Source organism: Falco rusticolus, chromosome 9, assembly GCF_015220075.1.
Source record: "Falco rusticolus isolate bFalRus1 chromosome 9, bFalRus1.pri, whole genome shotgun sequence".
Classification (NCBI taxonomy): Eukaryota; Metazoa; Chordata; class Aves; order Falconiformes; family Falconidae; genus Falco; species Falco rusticolus.
The window spans coordinates 53,668,701-53,690,014 of NC_051195.1; the positions used below are offsets into that span (position 1 = coordinate 53,668,701).

Genomic DNA, 21,314 nt, shown 5'->3' on the forward strand with positions numbered 1-21,314 from the left:
TAGGTTTGTATCCAAAACTCACATTGCTTAAAGACACGTACATCTTTTAGAACAGCCTAGATTATTTTCACTACAGCATTAAAATTTTAATATTTTAAAATGGTTTTGCTAGAGAGATTATTCCTGCTTCCTTAAACCCTGTACATTTGCATGTTTTCTGGTACCACTTCCTTTTCAAAGCTGTAACACCGGAACACTTTTCAAGCATCTAACTGGCACATCGTATGACAGGAGTGGAGTCCAGCACGACAAGAAAGAAAATGAGCATCTTATGGGTGACATTGAAGGATGTTAAAAAAACATACTGGCCAGCGCTGAGGAGCATCAAGTGAAATGTGGCAAAATACGAACTGCATTACACGTTAGAGTTTATTAGCAGCTTCATACAGCTGCTCAGATTCAGGCATCTAATACAGGGATGTGAACAGCTGGTACCATCACCTGCTGTTCCTGCAGAGTGAAAGGGAGTGTGTGACCTTCCGCTGCAGCACTTGGGTCTTGTGCATGTGAACGAGTACCAGTCTGGGCTGCGAAACTCAATAGCATTAAGAACTGCTATCCAAAAAGAAACTACAATTTAAAGGCAGCTGAATGAGAAGGAACTTCCCTTTCAGATTTTTAATGGATTATTAGTAAAAGCAGAAGGGAGAAAACAATTTGCAAAATTTAAGTTGATGCTGCCTCTGACACGATACTTTGTTAGTCAATTACCAAACAAACATTGAATTAGGCACTCCAGGATGCCTATGATGGTCTCCCTCCCCCATTAGTTAATAAAATATTTCTTCAGCAATTTATTTTTCTCTGAAGAAAACATTATTTTTTTTCAGTTATTGAACTACCATTCAGCTACTCTGCTAGAGTGGCTCTATTACTTTCTACAATGCCTGAATCTTTATGTTTCTTCCTCTCTTATGTTTCCAACACGCTTGGCAAAGCCTTTTCCCCAAGAAAATGCTACTCTTATTTACCAAACACAGATATTTCTTCCCTCATGTTTTTAATGAAGCAGAAACCTTCACGACGGAAGAGTTCAGACTCACGTATTGCGCAAAGAAGTCATATGCTTTCAGAACTCTGCTGTTTAGAACTTACCTCTTTGCCAAACCAAAATCTACTTTTCCTACAATATGAGTACTCTGTTTCAACGGAAGAAGTCTCTTCCTCTTGACCATATTTTAACAGACTGGTTCAGCACACATTTCCTACATCTTTGTGTCCATCATCAACAATGCCACTAAAGTAAATATTCCCAAGACCATGTTGTTCCTACTCCCTGTACCAGCCTGATCAGTTCACATTAAGTGCTAATGTGCTAATTTCATACTGAGGCAGAATGTATTTAAGAAAGAGGAAGTAAAGAAATAAGATCTAAGAAGCACTATGAAATGTTAAGTCTGACAATATATTTACACTTCACACAATGAAAAACCAGATTTTTAACTAAGACCTGAGCATGCAAAGAAAAGCACAGTATTTCTAAAGCACAAATGTGAAAGCCTCAGGCTGCAGTGAAAACCAGCTAACGATGTCTCCTTCCATACTGCCATGACAGCCATCTTAGTTATTACAGAACTATTATGGGCCGCTATAAACTGTCTAATCCCGCTTTGAAGAACATCCAAGTTCCTAAGTAAAGTTACTAAAGATGCTTACATAAGCAACCATATTTTACCACTGCCACTTGTTTTATTTCTAGAACAAAGCCCCTCCACTAAGCTATACGCAGATCTAATACACTGTTCTTCAATACACCATGATCAAGATAACAACCACATCTTGGTTTATTTCAACAATACCTCCTATTTATAATTTGGCACCTGAATTATTTAAGCAGTTAATCAAGAGGTAAATAGAATCTAATTCAACAGCCACTTGGCAGACTTCATCACTGTACCAAGAGAAATGACAATTTACTGAAAAGTAATGGGACACTAAGACACATTTTAATAAAAGACTTCCTCCCAAAATTGAGTTTAACCCCATCAAAAGTGAACAGCATTGTTCTGAAGTCTCTCATCTCATTTAAGTAGCACACATGTTGAGCATTACTTAGTCACGCAAGCATTCAGACTCCTGCACCAAGCAAAGGCAGCACACACCTTCTGGAAGGCTGTTGCATATAGTAAGTTTCATAACTTACTGTTTCAGTATAGCTAGAACCATGTCTCAACTTACTGTTACAAGGGCAGAACTGGAAATCAGAGCTTTTGAAGTGCTGTGTTAGGGTACAGATAGAGGATCAAACAATGGAAGTACCACCATCACTGAAGAATTTAACATATTCAGCTAACAAACATTAATCAAGTGTACCTCTTGAGTATTACAATTGTGTAACTGTGATTACAGTGCAAAACACATTAGCATAAGCTGCCTGGAAACAGTTTATCAATCTATGCATTTTAACAAGACACCTAAAGCCAGTATCACCCCAAACTTTAGCTCTGTTACATATATACACAAGTTCTCATCTAACATCATCTACTTTTACAATTCTACCCATCTCACATTGACTTTTTGGGTTTTTTTGCCATCATGTCTTGCCCTGTTCCTCAACTGTCCCGTAGCTATACGTCTCCTCCTTTCACACCATGCTGGAATACAGAATTAGCAAGTTTTAACTTCACAATTGCACCATGCAAAGAGCATGTACACATTAATTTCATTAAGTTGAAGTGACAAGGAATCTATGCCTACCCATGCCCTTAAACAAGAAATGCCCAAACAAGAAGTGTCTTCAATGAGGAGTTCAAAGCAAGAGCAGGTTGCTTTAACACTTCCAATGGCATTTCCAAGTCACGTGGATACAGTACATCATATAATACTAATGTAGATCTATGAATTTTCTACAATAACTGTGGGTAGTTGATAAATGTTCCTTCTCACACTGGGTTCTATTTCCTATAATTTTGTGATGATGTACTGATTCATTGCTTCTAGAAGCTTTACATATATTTAACTCTCTCACAATTCAGTCTTCCTCACTCTACTAATGCATTCACAGATTTCCACTCACTCCGAAGTTTTTCCACAGAAAGTTATCTGTTGATACCACCAACGCTGTAATAAGTGCACTGCAAACTCATCCATGACATGACATTTCCATCTCTTTAACCTCAGAATTCATGATACCACAAGACCTGAGACCCTACCTTTAAGCCACTATATTATAGGCAATATATACCAAACTTTGTAGCTTTTAGAGGTACTGTAAAGCAAATTAAAATCATGTCATCTAAAAGATGATAGGAGTTTTCACAGGACTGCACACAGCTCTAAGTTTTACAGCTCTTGCCTGGACAGATTTGCTGTCTTGTATCATTTTCTAAAGGCAAATTACAAAAGCAAGGTCTTGACTATCTATCTGAAATTTCTTTTAAAGAACCTACAATGAGGAGGTCCATAACATGTTGGAAGACATTATTTTTCCTGATTGCAAAAAAAACCACTTCAGCAATAATCTATTCCAGAACATGCAGACAGCAGACAAGGTAGGAACAGTTACTCTAAAAAGACAAAGCTCTCGCAAGTTTACCTCAAACAGGGAAGACTCCAACTACACACCCCTCCATATTAATGCTCCCTAACCAATCAACTTGCTATTTCAATAACAATGTTCTCCATTACTCTGCTACTTTTATACTTACCTTAAATCCCTCCTGTTCTACCTCTCTTCTTGCTGGCTGTTTTCTTCAACACTAATTATTGAGAGATGCAGCACTTTATCTCACAACCCTGCACTACTACTGAAAAAAGGGCATTTTGCCCAACTGAATCTTCTTTCGAACCTCTCCTTCAAACACACATTTTGCTATAGACCACATTAGGGATCAGCCAATGATGGTGTGCTTGAAGGACAAATAGAGGTAGTCATTAAGAAAAACCATCAAGCGTTTAACAGCTTTGTATACTTCATGAATTCTCTCTGCTTCTACCCTTTTCAGCTACAAATGCTCTGAGGTGTGGAATGTGTCAGTACACTTGTTGTATATGTTTGACTGATGCTTCTTGACAGTCCTATTACATACTATGCAACTCTATATGCACCTGTACTTTCTGACACAAGTTATTGCTTCTTTGAAGTAAATCACCTTTGAAACGTTTTTAACAGATTAGACAGCAGCAGTTTAATGAGAAGACAGTTAAAAGAAGGAAGTGACAGAAGAGCTAGATATTTAATAAAGTTCTACTGTAATTCAGCAATTTCATACTTCTACTTCCAGAGCATTTTTAAAGCAAATACGCCTTAACATCTCTTTAACTGGCCACAATTCCTTTTAACTAGTCTTGACCAAAACAAAGACATCATCATCAAAAAAACCTGGAATAAAACCTCCATGGATGACTTAAGAGGAACGTTAACTTCAACAGAACATCTGGTACTCCCTTTCTACCAAATCAAACTGCAATTTATTGCCCACTAATGTATGTACATTAGGCCATTTCCTTTATGGCTCCACTTCACACAGAAGCAGTAACTGAAGGAAATAATGGAGTGCCCAACAAGTGGGAAAGTAATTGCTCAACAAGCGTGGAACAAGAGAGAGTCAGTTGCGCATCATGCACATGTGGCAGCTCTTCAGAGCCCAGCCCTGCAATGGTAACAGAAGGCTGGTGTTACAGACCAAGCCCACTGTGGGAACTCTGCCAAGCAACAGCCAGGAGTGCTTGTCCATCTAAATCCTTGGGTCCTTAAGGATTAGAGGTCAGGAAACAACTCCTTCCAACAGCACCACCTCCTGCCTGTACCTGCCAGTCATTAACCATGCACAATTGATGGAAAAATCCTAAGCTCCAAGCTCTTGTCTTAAATTGCACCCAAAGAACTGTATTAAAAGAATGCTTAGGTGGTATCACAAGGGTGGTGTGCTGGACTGCAGAAAGCACAGTACAGATGTCCTGACTTTAACAGAAGTGCAGAAATACCCTGTGCGCAGACCATCTTACTGGGCTGGTTGGTTTTTTGGCTCTAGACATTCCCAGATTCACTCCACTTCTTTTGGATTTATTCATTAAACTTCTTACTACTCAGAAACACAAACTAGAAGATGAACACAAGAGCAAATTAAGGATGCTACACAACCACATTTTAGCCCCTTCTGCCTGTTCAGTCTTAGTTATACAACCTCTCGACTACAAGCTTCCCCTCCTCAGGAGTCCCGGTTTCATACAGTAACCTATGCTGAAAGGCTCAGTGTATGATTCAATAGAATTAGAGTTCAGAGGGACCCTATCTATACCTGACTCCTGACATAGTCTGCATAAATGCTGTCCCACGCACAACAGAAAAGCCTTGGAAAAAGTTATAGTGCTTGTCTTGGTGCATCTATAAGCTTTACAAATACCAACAGTTATTCTTCATCAATCACATTCCTCTTCTTTCTTCCTTTATACAGAAAATAAACTAAGTCTTAAGTGAAATGATGACAATTTTGGTGTTAGTTTTGGGCTTGAAAAGCTCACATCCCAGGTCTCCCAGTGCAGCTACTATTCTTAGCGTCACTCCAGGAAAATCACTTAGAAAGTGAAGCACAGAATTAGCAACCACCTGGGAAAAGTCAGGGTTATTATTTCTCTAGTAACACCAAAAAAATCTATGCCAAAAATATCAATGGAAACCTACTGTGTGCAGGCGATTCAAAGACCTCAGCCGTAAGACAGTCATTTGATTAATTTGATGGTACAATGAGATTAAAAAGAAGATTAATCACTCTCTAAGCAAGTATTTGGAACTACCTGCAGCTTTCAAGGCAAAAATACTGCATTGGTTTACATTCTCCACACGCTTGGAAGGATGGCTGCATTCATGAAGACTAGGAACTTGCTTTTAAAATTACAACTTTTGCTACATTGTCTGAACACGATTCACAGTATCAAGTCTACATTCAACCTGCAAGTCAAGCATCAAATTAAAATTGTCGGCTATATCTTCGTATTTCTTACTACAAGAAGGTGACAGAAAATAATAAGAGAAATTAATTACCACTTCTGTGCGCTGTGTCAGGTCATTTGATATGGACTCAAATAGTATTGCCATCCACTAATTGGAGTGAGGCTGAGTTAAAAGTTATGGAAGAAACCCTACTCTATCCATTTCCTAACCTTTCCTCATACCCTTTCCATTTTTCTTAAAAATTTTACAGAGAACGCAACAAAAGCTAAATGTTAGCCTGAGTTGTTTTGTCTTCCAAAATACCAAGTTAACATATATGGCTATTTAAAAAAAATGGAGATAGATAGATAGATAGATATACACACACACACACACGTATATGGAAATACTATCATTTTTTTTCTTTTTTTCAGTTACCACAGGAACAGACATAATCTAGGAGACCAGTGAGTCATAGATCTCTTACTTGAAGCTGATATGCAATAGAAAAAAGCTCAAGCAAATTTTAATTTTTTTAACGTCTGCTCTAGACAACATTGCAATCTTTCAGCGCAAACAAAGGGAGATGTATACAGCTTACAGTGCATCAGTATTTGTTATTCGCTAATAATAAGTCCAGGACTTTCTGCAGAAACTCAAGATATAAATAATAAATAAAATATGGTATTGCTGTTATCTGCAAAGTAACAAGCACTGCAGCACTATACATATCACAAATCCATATGATTCAATTCCTACGCTCCTTTAAAAAAAACATTTATTTTTTCTAATTTCTTAACTTGAATAGACCACAATGAATATCTTTGATTCTGTTCAATAGCACTGCAATAGCATTGAGAACAGGCCATACATCGTTTTAGTACTGATTTACTTCTTAAAACTAGATCCTTCAGAAAAATTTCAGACATTAATCCCAAATCAGGATAAAATTCCTGTACTGTTTTATACAAACGTCTGATTTTCCCTAAAAACTGAGTTTCCAGAGCTAAGACATGACAAAATGAGTGTGCAATCAAATCCACATACCAGAAAACTGATGGCTACAGTAACAAGTATATTAAGTCAGTACACTGGGCAAAGGTTCTCTTACGGTTACAGCCATTTGACCTTTAGCCAGCTCTTAATGCCCCAGCCAACCCTCTAAAGATGGAGATTTGCAGCAGCTTCTTGTCTGAAATAAGCCATGAAAAGATTCTTCTGAACCAACTGTACAAGCATTCATTTAAAATGTCATGAATGTGCATGAAATCAGAGTGCTTCTAACAGCTTACTTTGCAGCTTCTGTTTAAATGCAGTAACTCTGAACCACCAGAGGATAAAAGGACTCAAACCTTCCAGTCTGGCACTCATGGACCTAAAATATACACAAGCACCTCTTCACAGGTGTGTTTACCTAGTTTAAACCTTATTTAAATAGACTCTCCATGCACACACTTTCCACAAACACCTGCTTCTCCCACTGCAGTGCCGACTTGTACAAGGCAGTTGTATTCAGTCATTTTCTGTCCTAAAGCCATCCTACACACCAGTAAGCAGTACTTCAGTCACAAAAATCCTAGTTAACGACTCATCCCCCCAGTCAGAGCAAAGCACAAATTCCGCAAGGAGGAGAACAACTACAGAAGTACCTGCTCTTACCTCTACATCATACCAGAATGGTCTGAAGACTTCAACAGCCACAGCAAGATTTAAGGAAACCCAATCTCATCAGGTCGTGGAAAAGAAGGCTTGTAACTAATTCATATTTCCATCCATTTGCAGTTATAAAACCTCTCCCTAGTGAGCTCAAGAGCATCCTAAGTTGGAAACACCCATGAAAGAGAAGATGTTCAGTTACCACCGGGTATCAAAAAGAAGCTTCGTTTTGTTGACCTAAGTCCATAACAAAACTAACGAAATGAACAAATATTTCAACATCCAGCCATTTTCTAGATACTCAGCTTACTTTAAAAAGCAGTCAGATGGAAGTTGTGGTGACAGTGACCCTAGATCCAAATTTGTATCAATCCTAAGGCTTCCATCAGTTTTAAAATAACCTTTGAAGATGTAGTTGTATGTCAATTCTGCACGGACGGACAAAGCTTGATAGTCACTGCTTCCATATGGTCGTAACTCAGGACACTAATTTTTGCTTTTTCTAAGCACTGGAAAGGCCAGACACATCAAACTTAGGCATATGGTACGTACCACAGGCATTGAGCTACTACATTTATTTTGGAGTAACTTATGCATCACCCAATATGACAGAACCTCTATTTTTCCTTTCTGTTTTTCAAGCAACTACTATCAACACTAATTAAAATATATGTAGCCCATAAAAGTGTAAAAAAGGCATACAATAAACCAAGTGATAGTGCAGAGCAGACACGCTGTTCATTTTCAAATTATTAAACTGCCTTTATATATCTACATAAAATTGCTACAGAAATTAAGTTTCTCTGTCAGAATTTTGAAGAGCAACATCATTCCACATAATTCAGGACCAAGGGCCTTAGCTAGGTATGCTGAACGGTAGAAGCAAAGTTACTCCTACCATAATCATGGGACTGTTTGTGCTGAGCAACAGCATCAGCATCTTCTCTAGATGCTTCCTTCAAGAGCCCATTTAGACATTCTAATGGGATGGGATACCGCTACTGAGTTTCAGGCAAACTTTTACTATCTTGTAATCAAATAAAACACATTATATAATTTAGCTACTTTTAAGGAGCAATACTTTGAAATGGGCTTCTTCAGCTGCTGGAGGCATACCGTGCATCTTTATACCCTTGACCAGGGTATTTCAGCATCACAGTAACGACAGAGTTAATACCCACTAGCTCAGAGGAGAACAAAAGGTACTCCACTGCAACATGCCTAACATTTACATTGCCTCTCTTTGCTCATTAAACAGGTTTTGGTTAAATAATGAACAAACTGTATTACAGACTCCGATGAGAATTCCAAAATTATAAATCAACCGGTAAAGCCCAGAGGAGAATGAAGGGAGTGGGAGGGAAGGAAGGATAATATTGACTAATATAAAGGGCGCAGCTTGACAGTGGATATTCCTGCCACACCTGATCAAACATGCTGCATGGGGGAGGGGAAGGGAGGGAGAGAGCAAGAGGGAAGATGGGACAAGGCAGCCTGAAATTTGCATCCGGAACAGATTAAAATGGGTTCTTGGGGGATTGAGAAAATACATAATATATATTACTATAAATGCAAAATTGTACTAAAAGCTAAATCAAATGTCAAAGATTACAGCTTGAATAAATTTAAATATAAAAGCAATGCGTTTCCATGAGCTAATGAAAGAGACATGAAAGGAAGGTCTAGGGGAAAAAACAAAACAAACACAAGAAAACAAAAAACCACCCACAAAAAACCCTAAGCTTGGACTTCTCATTGCCTGAAAGATGAGGCAGGAGGCTCTATATTGTTCAAAGCATTGCTTGGGAACCGCTCCATATCTAAAACTGAAAAAAATGGAGCATTAGCAATGATGTCCTATCTCAAGACAGTAGTTGGTAAACAGCAGTCGCTGCAGCTGAAATTACCTGTTTAGAAGAACCCCGTGTAATCAAATGCTACCATCACCATCTATAAGCAATTATTATCTCAGCATGAACCACACTTAGATGATGACCAATACTCACAGGGAGTCTCTGAATCTCTTGGTACATTAAACTTTGCTTTCTTTAACATGAGTAGATAGTGGGCTTGCATTTTTAACCCAACAAGTCAACAGCACATTGTATCTAGCTACTTTACATTGATGGCTGGTCACTGGCATTTACTCATACTGAATTTATTTGAGCATCCTGACACTCCCTGCTCTTGTTGATGAGAAGAGGCATCTGCAATAATGGCAAAGAACTTCAACAGTCTTACTTTTACTGAAAATTTTATCTTATAGAAGAGAGAGAAGGAAAAATGCCTCTCAAAACATTTTTGGTGCTGTATGCATATCCCACAGAAGGTGAGTGAGCTTACAAAAAATGACAACTTCATACTGTCATGTGGTCTTGGAACAAGCATAACACCCAGAACAAAGACACTATCCAGAAACACAAGCTGTGCAGGAGTACCCCAAGATGTCATGGCCTGACAGAATAGTCCTGCTCACAACCAAAGGAATTTCACCTGACAAAGAAAAGTAAAGCATTACGCTTGCAGGCAGTCACAAAAGAGGAAGCAGCAAGGGCATGTGCCCTCAGCACCTCTTGTCAGCACCTAGAAGTGGCACTACTGTACTTCCAGGGAACATACTTTTTATGGGATTCCAGGCTCAGCATCAACAGAAGAATGGGCATGCAATGAGAAATGCAAAAAGTGCATCTCAAACTCAGGTTGAGATACACTTACTGTACTAAAGGGACCAGAAAGAAAGCTTACTTTCAAATATTATAACCAGTAAAATAAATCCTGGGAAGAACCAGCAGAATACCACATGCTACTCAGGATTACCCTCACTTACAGACATTCCACATATACTTAGGTTACACTTAAACAATCACTCCTGAAACTACAAAAAGAGAAAATGTGGGGGGAAGGGGGAGAAAGACAGGTTGGGAGAAAAAAACCTGGTCAGAATATACATCACAGCCTTGTGTTCTACTTCTGTAATCAATATAGATTTCTAGTTCCTTTCAGTGCAACTGGTCACAAAGTAAGCCTTTTATTTCAAGATGCAAGAGACCCAAAAGGAAAGTGAAGTCTGTCACTTATTACTGATAACAGATGATGAAAACCAACAAATCAAAGAATGTGAGGAGAAAACAGATAATGCAGGGCTTCTTTCTAAGCAGATTTTCCCCACAGATCAGAAAACATAAACAAAGCACAGAAAGACTATGCATAATAATACACCAGATATCATATATTACTGCAAGCTTCAGTATATTGAAGAAACATGCATATTTATATAGGAAAATATATATGTATAGACACACACAAAAAAAATATATATACACACACACACACGTATGTATATAAATTCTCCAGATAGTGGCAGCAGTGGTATTTGTGTACTAGTTTACGTTGGTATTATTTGCCTAAAAGTATATACATATTTGTTCTTTTCTTGTTATTCAATATATGACCCCTGGATAGTAAATAAGACAAACAAGTACACCTGTACATTTATTTGCATATACCCTAGCAGGTACACATACCTGCCAATTTCTGTATAAGCTTACCTGTTATATTATTCAGCACTTCTTTTAAGACGCTAAAGCTATGCAGCAGGGGATCCCTTTCTTCATCCTATAGGTTATACATAGGAAGGCAGTCGTTAATGAGGCAAACCTATTCCTGAAGACAAATCTTAATAACGGGTCTGTGAAGACCTTACCTTCATACTCACGGAAGCACTGTGGGTTGAATTCATCACTGTCATTGTGTTTACTCCATCAAAATCAAGAGAAGCATTTTTATTTTTCTGCTAGTGCTCCCCAATGTCATACAGCTCAAACGTCAAAGTATAGGTTCAAAACTGAGCATTCTGATTTGGTTTTATTGTCCTTAGAAGTATTTCTGATTAGCCTCCCACTGTTCAATAAATTTCAGAGCAAATCTAACTCATACCATATTGAAATGGCTCATCTGGATTTGCTATAATGTTAATCTATGCAGATTGTAATGGGAACAGAAATACAATGACATTTGGTGCCATTAAAATAACATGAAGGAAGAATCACAGTGCAAAATTTATACAAATAGCTGCATCCTTTAGCCTTAGTCTACTCTTACAATACTAAAATAAGGAGAAGCAGCAGTTTCTCCAAGCTGTGTATACCCACAGCCACACCTCCTACTGGGTGGCAGTCAGCTCTAATGAAGAAATGCCTGTTCGAATGAAAAAGGGCCCTGCCCTTTGACAAACTGAAACCACTTGTGTTGGACGACAGCCATCTGCTATTCATGTGACATTCTGAAGTGCACCACAGATACAGTATGCCACATGCACACATTTACACTGTGGAAGCCATAAACTGACCAATGCATCATTAGACTGGAAAACACTGTATTAATGGCTTTTAACAAAACGGGTTTGAAACTATTCACAGTTTTCAGTTGGGAATACAGCTAGCAGTCCTAGCTAAAAACAGAGCTAAAAAAAGATACTATGCCATATGAAAAATTAAAAATATATATAGGGTGTTTTTTATTTCACGGCGTTTGTGATGAAGTCTTCTCTGAGGGAACAAAAGATCTATAAAAACATTGTGCTAAATAAAATAACATCATACATTCAAAATCCATGACATACCAGGTAACAGAAGTCTAAATGAGAGGATCCCCATGTGAAATACAACAGGGATGGGGTGTGGGGGTGTGCATATGTGTGTGTGTGTTTGTTTACAGGGTATATAGGTAGAAGATTTCCAGCTTTGTACCTCTTACATTCACTGGCACACAAGAAGCCAACACTGCTCAGCATAAAATAATGTAGAAAGGCATTCCAACTTTGCTTACAAAAGTACTATAACAACAGCTGAAAAATAAAAAAAAAAGGAGGGGGAGGTATTTTTCTAAAATTAGGTGGTTCCTGCCATGGAGTGAACAGGGAACAACAATTCCCAGTAACTTACCAGATGTGTGTGAGTGCTCCATCGGGCATTACGCTTTATGGCTCCCACCACTGCATTGATTTCACCTTGTACAATGTAAATGTTCTTATCCACCATCCTGACCATCCTGAAAATAAAAGTAATTCAAATCAATCCCCAGCTCCTCAGAAACATTTTCTTCCTCAGATGAAACATTAAGTTGGCCCTCGTTAAGTAGGAGGCCTGCAGAGATGCAGGAAACTCTTTCAGATCTCACTTTCGTGCATGCAGACAAATAGTTATTTTGTCAAAAAGAAGACAAAAGGAAGACGCTTCTCCACAGAGCGCATTTTCAAGACAAGAGTGGACAGTAGGTTATAGAAGGGCATCTGTGAAGCAAAAGAGAACTTTGCCAAAGTACATTCCTCGTTTTTTTCCAGTCAATGTAAGTTCACAGGAAGATAAAGCGTTAGGATACCAGGACAGACATCCACGACAATGCAATAATACAAGCATATCCAGCACTTATGCAAAGTCCTACAGCTCTACACAGAGCAAAGTCAATCCTGTACAGTTAAATAAGCGTTAGTGGCTTGAATAAACTGGCCAGAGCAAAACTCTTTGGGGCTTTAAACTCTGACAAAATAAAGCAATTTATAACAGATGTTGATTTCACACTTGCTTCATGAAAAAAGCTTTCAAGAAAGCAGGCAAGTAAAAAAGTCATGGGTGAGACCCCACAAAGAAATGAGCAAAACTAGAGACCAAACTGGACGGCATGTGAGGAGAAAAAGTGAGAAAGCTAAAGGCAGACATTTACTCTCATGTAGCCTGAGGTCTTACAGGGTATGCTGGGTTTGGTTGGGATAGAGTTAATTTTCTTCATAGTGGCTGGTGTGGGTCTGTTTTGGATTTGTGCTAGAAACAGCCTTGATAATTCAGGGATGTTTTTGTCATTGCTGAAATGTACTTACAGAATCAAGGCCTGTTCTGCTTCTTACATCACCCATCGGCGAGCAAGCTGGGGATGAAGAAGTTAGGAGGGGGCATGGCCAGGACATCTGACCCCAACTGACCCAAGGGATATTCCATACTATATGACATCATGCTCAGCATATAAAGCTGGAGGAAGAAGAAGGAAGGAGGGGATGTTTGGAGTGATGGTATTCATCTTCCCAAGTAAGTAACCATTATATGTGATGAAGCCCTGCTTTGCTGTTGGTGGCTGAACACCTGCCTGCCAATGGGAAGTGGTGAATGCATCCCTTGTTTTGCTTTGCTTGTGTATGTGGCTTTTGCTTTACCTATTAAACTGTCTTTATCTCAACTCAAGGGTTTTCTCACTTTCACTCTTCTGATGCTCTCCCCCAGCCCACTGTGGGAGCAGGAAGCAAGCAGCTGGGTGGTGCTTAGTTGCCAGCTGGGGTTAAACCACGACAAGGAAAAATCTTAAATTGGCGTACCCAGAGAGGGAGCCAGAAGAGGGGAAAAAATTTTACAAGCAACAAATATTTGTAATGGTCTGAGAAAAAGAAACAAAGAGTGGATTACTATAATACTGTTCTCTCTATACTAGCTGGAGCCCAGACACAGTCAAGCATAAAGAAGAATGGAGAGGAATGACGAGACATGACTGTTTATGAAGAATAAACAGGACTTAAGAGGCCAGAGAGTCAGACGATACCATGTCTGCAAACGAGAAGGATTTAGTGAAATGGTAACCAAGTAATGAGACATTTTCAGAAGATATGAAAGGAAAATGAAGGATCCAACTTGAAATCACAACAGGCCATCCATAGGGAAGCAAAAGACTGAAAGCAGATGAAACATTGACCATAACTCTTCACAACAGACAGGCTCAGCTGAAGGACTCGGGGGGTGGGTGGGCAATAACACAAAGTGAGGGAAGGGTATTTGCCCATGTAGCAAAAGCAAAGCAGGAAGGAAACAGTTTTGGCCTATTACACCAGACCTCTGAAACACCACCACAGGAATTTCAGAACATACATCCTGGATATGTCAGGTTTGACATTAATTAACATGTCTGAATTATCAACAACACTTCAAATATACAAATATCCTCTGAGTGAAAGAGACTAATTTGTTTCAGGACTCTGTAAATAATGGAAAGAAAGCAAAACATTATAAAAAGATACCTTACCAAAGGACAAAGGAGAGTGTCAGATTTGTTGTTTCAGGTTTTTATATGTTTGCAATAGGAAGAACAATCTTATGGCAAAACTGTTTCTTACTTCATTAGATTAATTATACATAACAGTATTCCTAAGTGCTACACAATAAATTAAGGGCAAAGACAAAACTATTTTATAATATAGGTACTGCCATGACAGACCAAATCAATAGTTTATCTCATTCACTACTAGATGACTCAGAAAAATAAACAAAAAGTTCTGCCAAGTAGTTTTCTTGTGCCCTGAAGAACAAAGGTTTATATCCTCCCTTCACAGCTGTATATAACAAAACCATGGATAGTCTTCCTACTCATGTTTCTAATGCTTGAGAAGTGTTCCGTTCCCAACGGTAACTTACTCCATGTGTTATTTATATGACTACATTAAAATGTTGCATAAAAATACCCTTGATCGCAATTTTTTCTACCTCAGTATGTAGTCTTTGCTTTAGTACATTAGGCATTAACGGGAGATTTTCTCCTCCATGTAAAATTCCCTCTTTAATTACTTCTTCTTTCAGTAATTCCAATATCTTCTATATTTCTACACAGGCAGGGATCAAAACTCTGGTCCACAGAAGTACTTTTTGGGAAATACTTTATACATTCAGATTTGTCAAAACTCAAGTTTCTCCTATCTTCACCATTACAAAATGGTATTGTGCACGTAAATTTTGTAGTGCCACTCCAGGCATTTAGCAAACTGACATGGAAACAAAGGCCCCCCAACATGATTTGGAAAAGCACGTAAAGAAATGCCAGACATATGTATCACATGCCTTGCACATACACAGATACTCCATAGTTCTGGCAACATATAAAGCGGTGCCAAAGCTTAAATGCTATTCTCTGTACTACTGAATCTGCTTGTAGGACTCCTATTTCTTTTCCTCTACTTTTAACCTAAAAGAATCAAGACAAAAGTTTGTTAAACTCAGTCCTTCCTGCGTGTAGGAGACTTACATTGCTCTGCTGTTCCCAAATCTGATGTTATCTCCAAGCAGCAAAATATGAAGAAGATAGACACAAACCTCCACACACACCTTTTCCTTTTAACCTGCTGGGAAACAGAACATGCTGATCCTTTCAAGCAAGGGTACAAAAATTTTTTTTGCAATGATATCCTTTCATTGTTAACTATTTGAGAAGACCTGATGAGAATGCACTCCTTTCCTCACTGCAGGTCCCATGAAACGTAACTTCATTCAGAAGTACAAAAATTCACTTTACACATGCCAAAAAATTTACCGGCCCAATGCAATTGAAATAACCTATCATGCTGGAGCCACAAATTCACTCTTAGATCTCTAAGCACCAAACACAGAGCCCACTTCACCACAAACACTGCGTAAAAACAGGGGAAAATCCTGCTTTACACTTAAGCTTGCAGTTAACCAAGCAACAGTGCACACACACATTCCAAAGTAAACCATAGCCAACCACCTTAATTCATGCAAAGGACCTCTGCAATCGTGTGCTAGAGAAGGAAATGGGAAATAATTACTGGGGGGGGTGAGGGAAGCCAGACAACTATTTTCAGAGAGATGCACCTTGTAAGTTAAACCCACCAAAAGCACCATTCATCCCTTTAAAAGTTTATTTCAAGCAATGGAAATAGCTTCTTGAAACTGTGCCCTTCCCAAAGTCTACCCTTCTGAACTATCAGAGAATTTCAGTATGCATTCCTTCCAACTATATGTTCATCACAAGCAACAACTGTTCGCAGTTGGGAGCTCACTACAGATGGATGATACTGAAAGAAGTTTAAAGGCTCAGTATAGATGCATTAAGTTAAAAGACTACTTAAATTAATGCTCCGAAGTTGCAGAGAGAAGTTTCAAGATTTACCACACTAGCACTGAATGATCAGTTAGGTTTATGATAGCATGGTGGTAGTCAAGCAAAACCACTAAATATTTGTTCAAAGTACAAAAAAAAATGCTAACATGAATGCAGGCTTACTGTTACAAAGGTATGGTCTGAAGAGTGGGATACTGTATAACTGTTGGTTGGACAGATTAACAGAATTACTGATGCTGAAGATTATTTAAAAAGTTGAAACAACCTCCCTAGCAAAGCCACTGTTACAACACCTCTTGAGGTCTTCAGATCAAGACTGGATGCTGCCTTTTCTGAAAGCAATCTTTAATCAAACACAAGATAGTGAACTCAGTACAGAAAAAAATGGATTATGTTCTGTGGTCTTGAGTTACGCAGAAAAAACAGGAAAGGTACCTATTCAATTTCAAATGCTTTTTAGCTCCTTATCCCTTCAGTTAGTCCAAAGTAAACACCTGTTTCTTTCTCATGATAGGTTCATACATCTGCTTAAATCTGCAGACCAGTCCCCAGATTTCTCTCTGGCGCAGAACTTTGACAGACGGCACAGTCAAAATGACAGCTCCAAACCAAGGCAACGCAGCTGCCCTGCCTACCATGGGAAACTGGGAAGCTGTCAGCACTCACAGCCTCACTGCTAACAAGGTTACTAACACTACAAGTAGAAAAAGGTGGATGTCTGAGCATGTCATAAAAGAACAAAGGCTAACATTCATGTGGTTCTCAAAGCCTTCAGCAATGTTCCATGGACAGTAATTATTACTACTCTGAGACTCCTAAAATAGTATCAGATGTGGAATCTTCATATAAAAACAAAACCCAAAACATCTAGAAATGTTATTTCACACATGCACTGAACACTCCTCTGCTCAGCCTTGGAACACACTATGCCAAAACATCCCAGTGCATAGATAATCCACATTTTTCCTAGGTATTACTGTAAGAAGTCTCAGATAGACTTTTAGGAAACACTCCTTCCCCTGCAGGGAAATGCATACAACTCTCCTGGAAACAAGCAAGAGTTAGCATAAGAACTGACAAAGTCTGGCAGGCTTCCATCAAATCACTTCTATCACTAACTTTAGCCTTCAGCTATGGTAACTGACTCAAAGCTGGTGAATGAACTCCAATGAACAGCAATAACAAAAACCAACATAATCACTACATATGCAAGAAAGACAGTATTTCACAGTAAGCTTCCATTGACCTAAATTTGCACTGTTTATGATAATGCTTGAATGATCTGTGTATCTCTGACCTAGATTTGGTCACTCAAGTCCCAATACAAGACACTGCCACCACAACAGAACCCACAACACCCTTCAGTCCATGAACCACAAACAATTCCTGCCTAACTCTGAGCTGGCTAAGCTTACCCAGAAGCCCAGCTGACAATGAAAAAGCTCTTTTTCTCCCTTCTAAACTGCCCACAGAAGGTACATGAATCTCTACCAGGAAACTTAACTTGCTCAGGTTTTCCATGTAATAACTACTCTGCAATAAACATCACAAGCAGCAAAAGCGCAGAGAACTCAGGATGTTTCTCCAAAGGCTAGCTCCCAATGCCTGGCCAGAAATAACTGAAAAGTATTAATTTATGAGTACGGCAGGGAACCATATAGTCCAGTGATGCCAAAATTCTGGGTGATTAAGAAGGCCCTTTAACAGATAAGCAGCAGTAACATGGCAGTGGTGGGACACCAGGAAGGTGGGACAGGCTTCTCTGCAAGTCTCCGCATTTAGTTGCAACAGCGAGATAGGGCCTGGGAATCCAGAAGAGAAGGCAACGCACATTTATCTATCAAAACTGCAGAGTAAAAATGAAACTTAAGGTAAATATGGAGAGGGGTGTTTTCTTCCAGTTACTTCATACTGTTGAAACTAAGAAAGGTGACAGCAGCTGAGCGCACGGCGTACACCCCAAGCCAGCTCCGAGCCTTCCTCCTGCCCCAGCTGAGCAGGGAGAAGCCCCCCGTCTCCACCGGATTTTGGGCAAGATCCCCCGGTGAGCGGGTGCCAGTGCAGGTGCTGTGTGCACCCGGTCTCCCCCGCTCCCGGCCGCTGTCCCCCGCCCGCGGGGCACCCCGGGCAGTACGTCAGGCCTGTCACGGCCCCGCCCGGGGGCGGCCGCCAGCCTCCGCCGCACCCGCCCGGCTGCGGCCTACCGCCCTGCCCGCCCCCGAGGCCGCCTCAGCTCCGTCCACGCCCCCCGCCGGCACCACACGGTTCCCCCGCCGCAGCCGCCCGCCCGCCCGCCTCCGCGTCGCGACAGTATCGCGACAGGCACTCGCCGCCCGGCACTGACCCCCGCATCCAAAATGGCGGCGCCTGCTGCCAGCGGCGGCGGCCGCTTCACATATCGGTCAGGCGGGCGGCGCGGCGAGCGGGAGGCCTCGGCCCTCCGTCTGCCCGCCCCTTCCTCCCTCTCGGCAGCGGCGGGAGGCGGCGGCAAACCCGGCGAGGCCGCCGAGCGCGGGATCCTGCCGGGCACAGGCAAGCGAAACCGGCTCCGCACTGCTCTCACTGACGTGGAAACAGGCGCACCGCAACCTGCTGCCTGGTTACTGCGCCGACGGACAGCCCGAAGAGCCAACCCGCGCACGATGCGACGCGCAGGTCCATCAGAGATCCAATGGGATCACGGTCTGGAACCGGAGGAGGCGGACCCTCCATTGACAAGAGGAGGAAAGCCAATGAGAGGAGAGAGGATAGAACTAGTAGATCGCTGACCAATCGTGAAGGAGTGCTGCGGTCGCGGGGCGGGGCCTCCCCTGAGCCGGGCAGCAAGGGCGGTTGAGCGGAAGCTGGGGGAAGGGCCGGCCTCGCAAAGCAGTGTGGGCTGGGGTACCCGGCGCCGCCGCGCCTGCCCCGGCCACTGTCGGGCAGCGCCCGTGCCCCGGGCCGCCCTTGGGCCGGTGTGTGTGCGTGCCTGGGGCGGTGCGGTGCGGCTCCTGCCCAGCCCACCTGGTACACCTGGGCAGGGTGGGTGGCCGCGACAGGGCCTTTCAGACGCGCACCTTCGGGTGTTCTGAAGGAGAAAGGCTGCAAGCGAAGGGCTGCAGGTGGCGCGGGGCCTGCAGGGCAGGGCTTGGGCCAGCCGCCTCTCGTGGGCCGGGTGAAGCAGTGGCTGCAGCAGTGCCTCTCTCCGTGCTTTGCAACTCCTTCCCAGCATGCTCCAACAGCCTCTCCCAGCTGCTTCTCTGGAGCCGCTGGGAGGTGGTGCCCAGCAAGCAGCTTGTGTCCTGTGCACCTCCTTGGGTCACAGTTCTGCCCCCGTTGCTGGCACAGCTCCCCCAGAGTAGGCGCTGAGCGGGCAGGTGGGAAGATTCAAATGCGTGAAAGACAGCATACCGCTATCGTCAGAGTACACCACTGCCCAGAGGAGCATATAGTGTTTCCTTCCTCTGCAGTCCTGCTCACCTGGTAACTTTCCTCAAACCTTAACACAAGTGATCCTCTGCTGAAGCTGGGCTGCAAGCTGTGCGCTACGACCCCAGTTCATCCAGCCCACCTAGTCTGGCAGCCAGGAACCACAATTCGGTTTAACTGCTCTTTGAAGCCAGTTTATTGTTGGACTCTTTTTTTTTTTTTTTTTTTTTTTTTTTTTTTTTTCCCTGGCAAAAGCAGTCACAGCTTTGCAACCATACAGCTCCTAGCACGATGACTTTTTGGTGCTGGTCCACCCTTCTCGGCTGCTTTCTGTGTCTGTGCCTCCATGACAATGCAGTGTACTTTAATGGCAGTAATTTGCAGGGGTTGCTCTGCTTGTTTAAGCCTCTGGCCATTGAACTTGGGGCAGAGGACAGAAGGTCCTTGAGGTTACCTAACAGTTTTATAGCACTAATATTGTCAGCCTGGGGATCTATTGTGGCAGGTGGTAGAGTGGTCAGAGCAGTGGCCACCCCAAAATCTTACACTCTGTCTGTAGGGAGAATGCAAATCAAAGTGAAGGTGAAGGAAAGATGAAAAGGTCAAAAACTATTCATTCATGGTCCTGATCACAACTTCATCTGCTGCAGCATGGGTAAAAGAGGAAAGTTCTCACACAAAAAGGCCCGAGGGAATGCGCAGCAGGACTCTTCTGTGGCCAGCCAAACTGAAATCTGAGGCTCACTCCAAGACCACCCTAAAAGATGGCCAGATATCATGTCCCTCTCTTGAGGGCATAACCTTCAGAGAGATTGTTGTGGGATGGGACAGTCTGGAAACCGTGGTCACCATATGGTCACCTCCCTTCTCCATGCAAATAGCTGCCTGAATATTGCCTGATCAAGAGTCAATGTATCTCAGACTTAAACTGCCATTATCTCCCAGCTCCGACAGCTGGAGGCCAGGGGACCTGCTTCAGCTGTGCTTTACCTGCTAACATGTAGGAAGTCTTTGGAGCTGGAAGTCTAACCTGTATCTACATTAAGCAGTCACATTTATTCCCCCAAAGCAGAACAAGAAACACGGTTAAAAGCATGTTACAGTGACCTAACTGTGGGCTCAAGCTAAAACGTATCACCACAGCCTCTGCTGCAGCCATGGTACATGCAGTTTTTAGCTTACGCTCCTCAGCTATAAAACAGGCAGTCAGATGCTCACCTAGTGCAGAGAGATTGCAAAAGCCACCTAAGCAATGAGTGCAGGTTTGCAGAACAAGCAGATTAGTTGCTAGTGCTTTCTCCTTCCCTTCTGCCCTGCTCTAGCAGCTGCTAAAGCCCTTGTGGTATCTGCCAGACATTTGGAAATTCACAAGAGTTTGTCATTGCTGCTATGCCCATCCACTCCCTGCTCAGGGAAGAGGATTTTGGGTGGTGGGCTGGCCATTGCGCACAGCACAGCTCAGTCCAGGTCAACCAAGCCTGCCTGC

At 41.7% G+C, this 21,314-nt stretch overlaps 1 protein-coding gene across 4 annotated transcripts in view; it reads right to left on the bottom strand.

The window, feature by feature from the left end:
* The window catches only part of GBF1 (golgi brefeldin A resistant guanine nucleotide exchange factor 1), a 109,934-nt gene extending 90,957 nt beyond the window's left edge, over positions 1–18,977 (bottom strand). The window contains exons 1-4 of one of the 4 annotated variants that reach the window (XM_037399876.1): positions 18,765–18,973; positions 15,584–15,677; positions 12,472–12,577; positions 11,077–11,143 (exon numbers count right to left, since the gene is read on the bottom strand). In XM_037399876.1, coding sequence (XP_037255773.1) covers positions 11,077–11,143; positions 12,472–12,577; positions 15,584–15,585 — 175 coding nt within the window. In that variant the 5' untranslated portion in view covers positions 15,586–15,677; positions 18,765–18,973. Of the gene's footprint in view, positions 1–11,076; positions 11,144–12,471; positions 12,578–15,583; positions 15,678–18,764 lie in introns of all 4 variants that reach the window. The other 3 variants (XM_037399875.1, XM_037399877.1, XM_037399879.1) reach the window with 3 other exon arrangements.
* Positions 18,978–21,314: the final 2,337 nt, after the last annotated feature.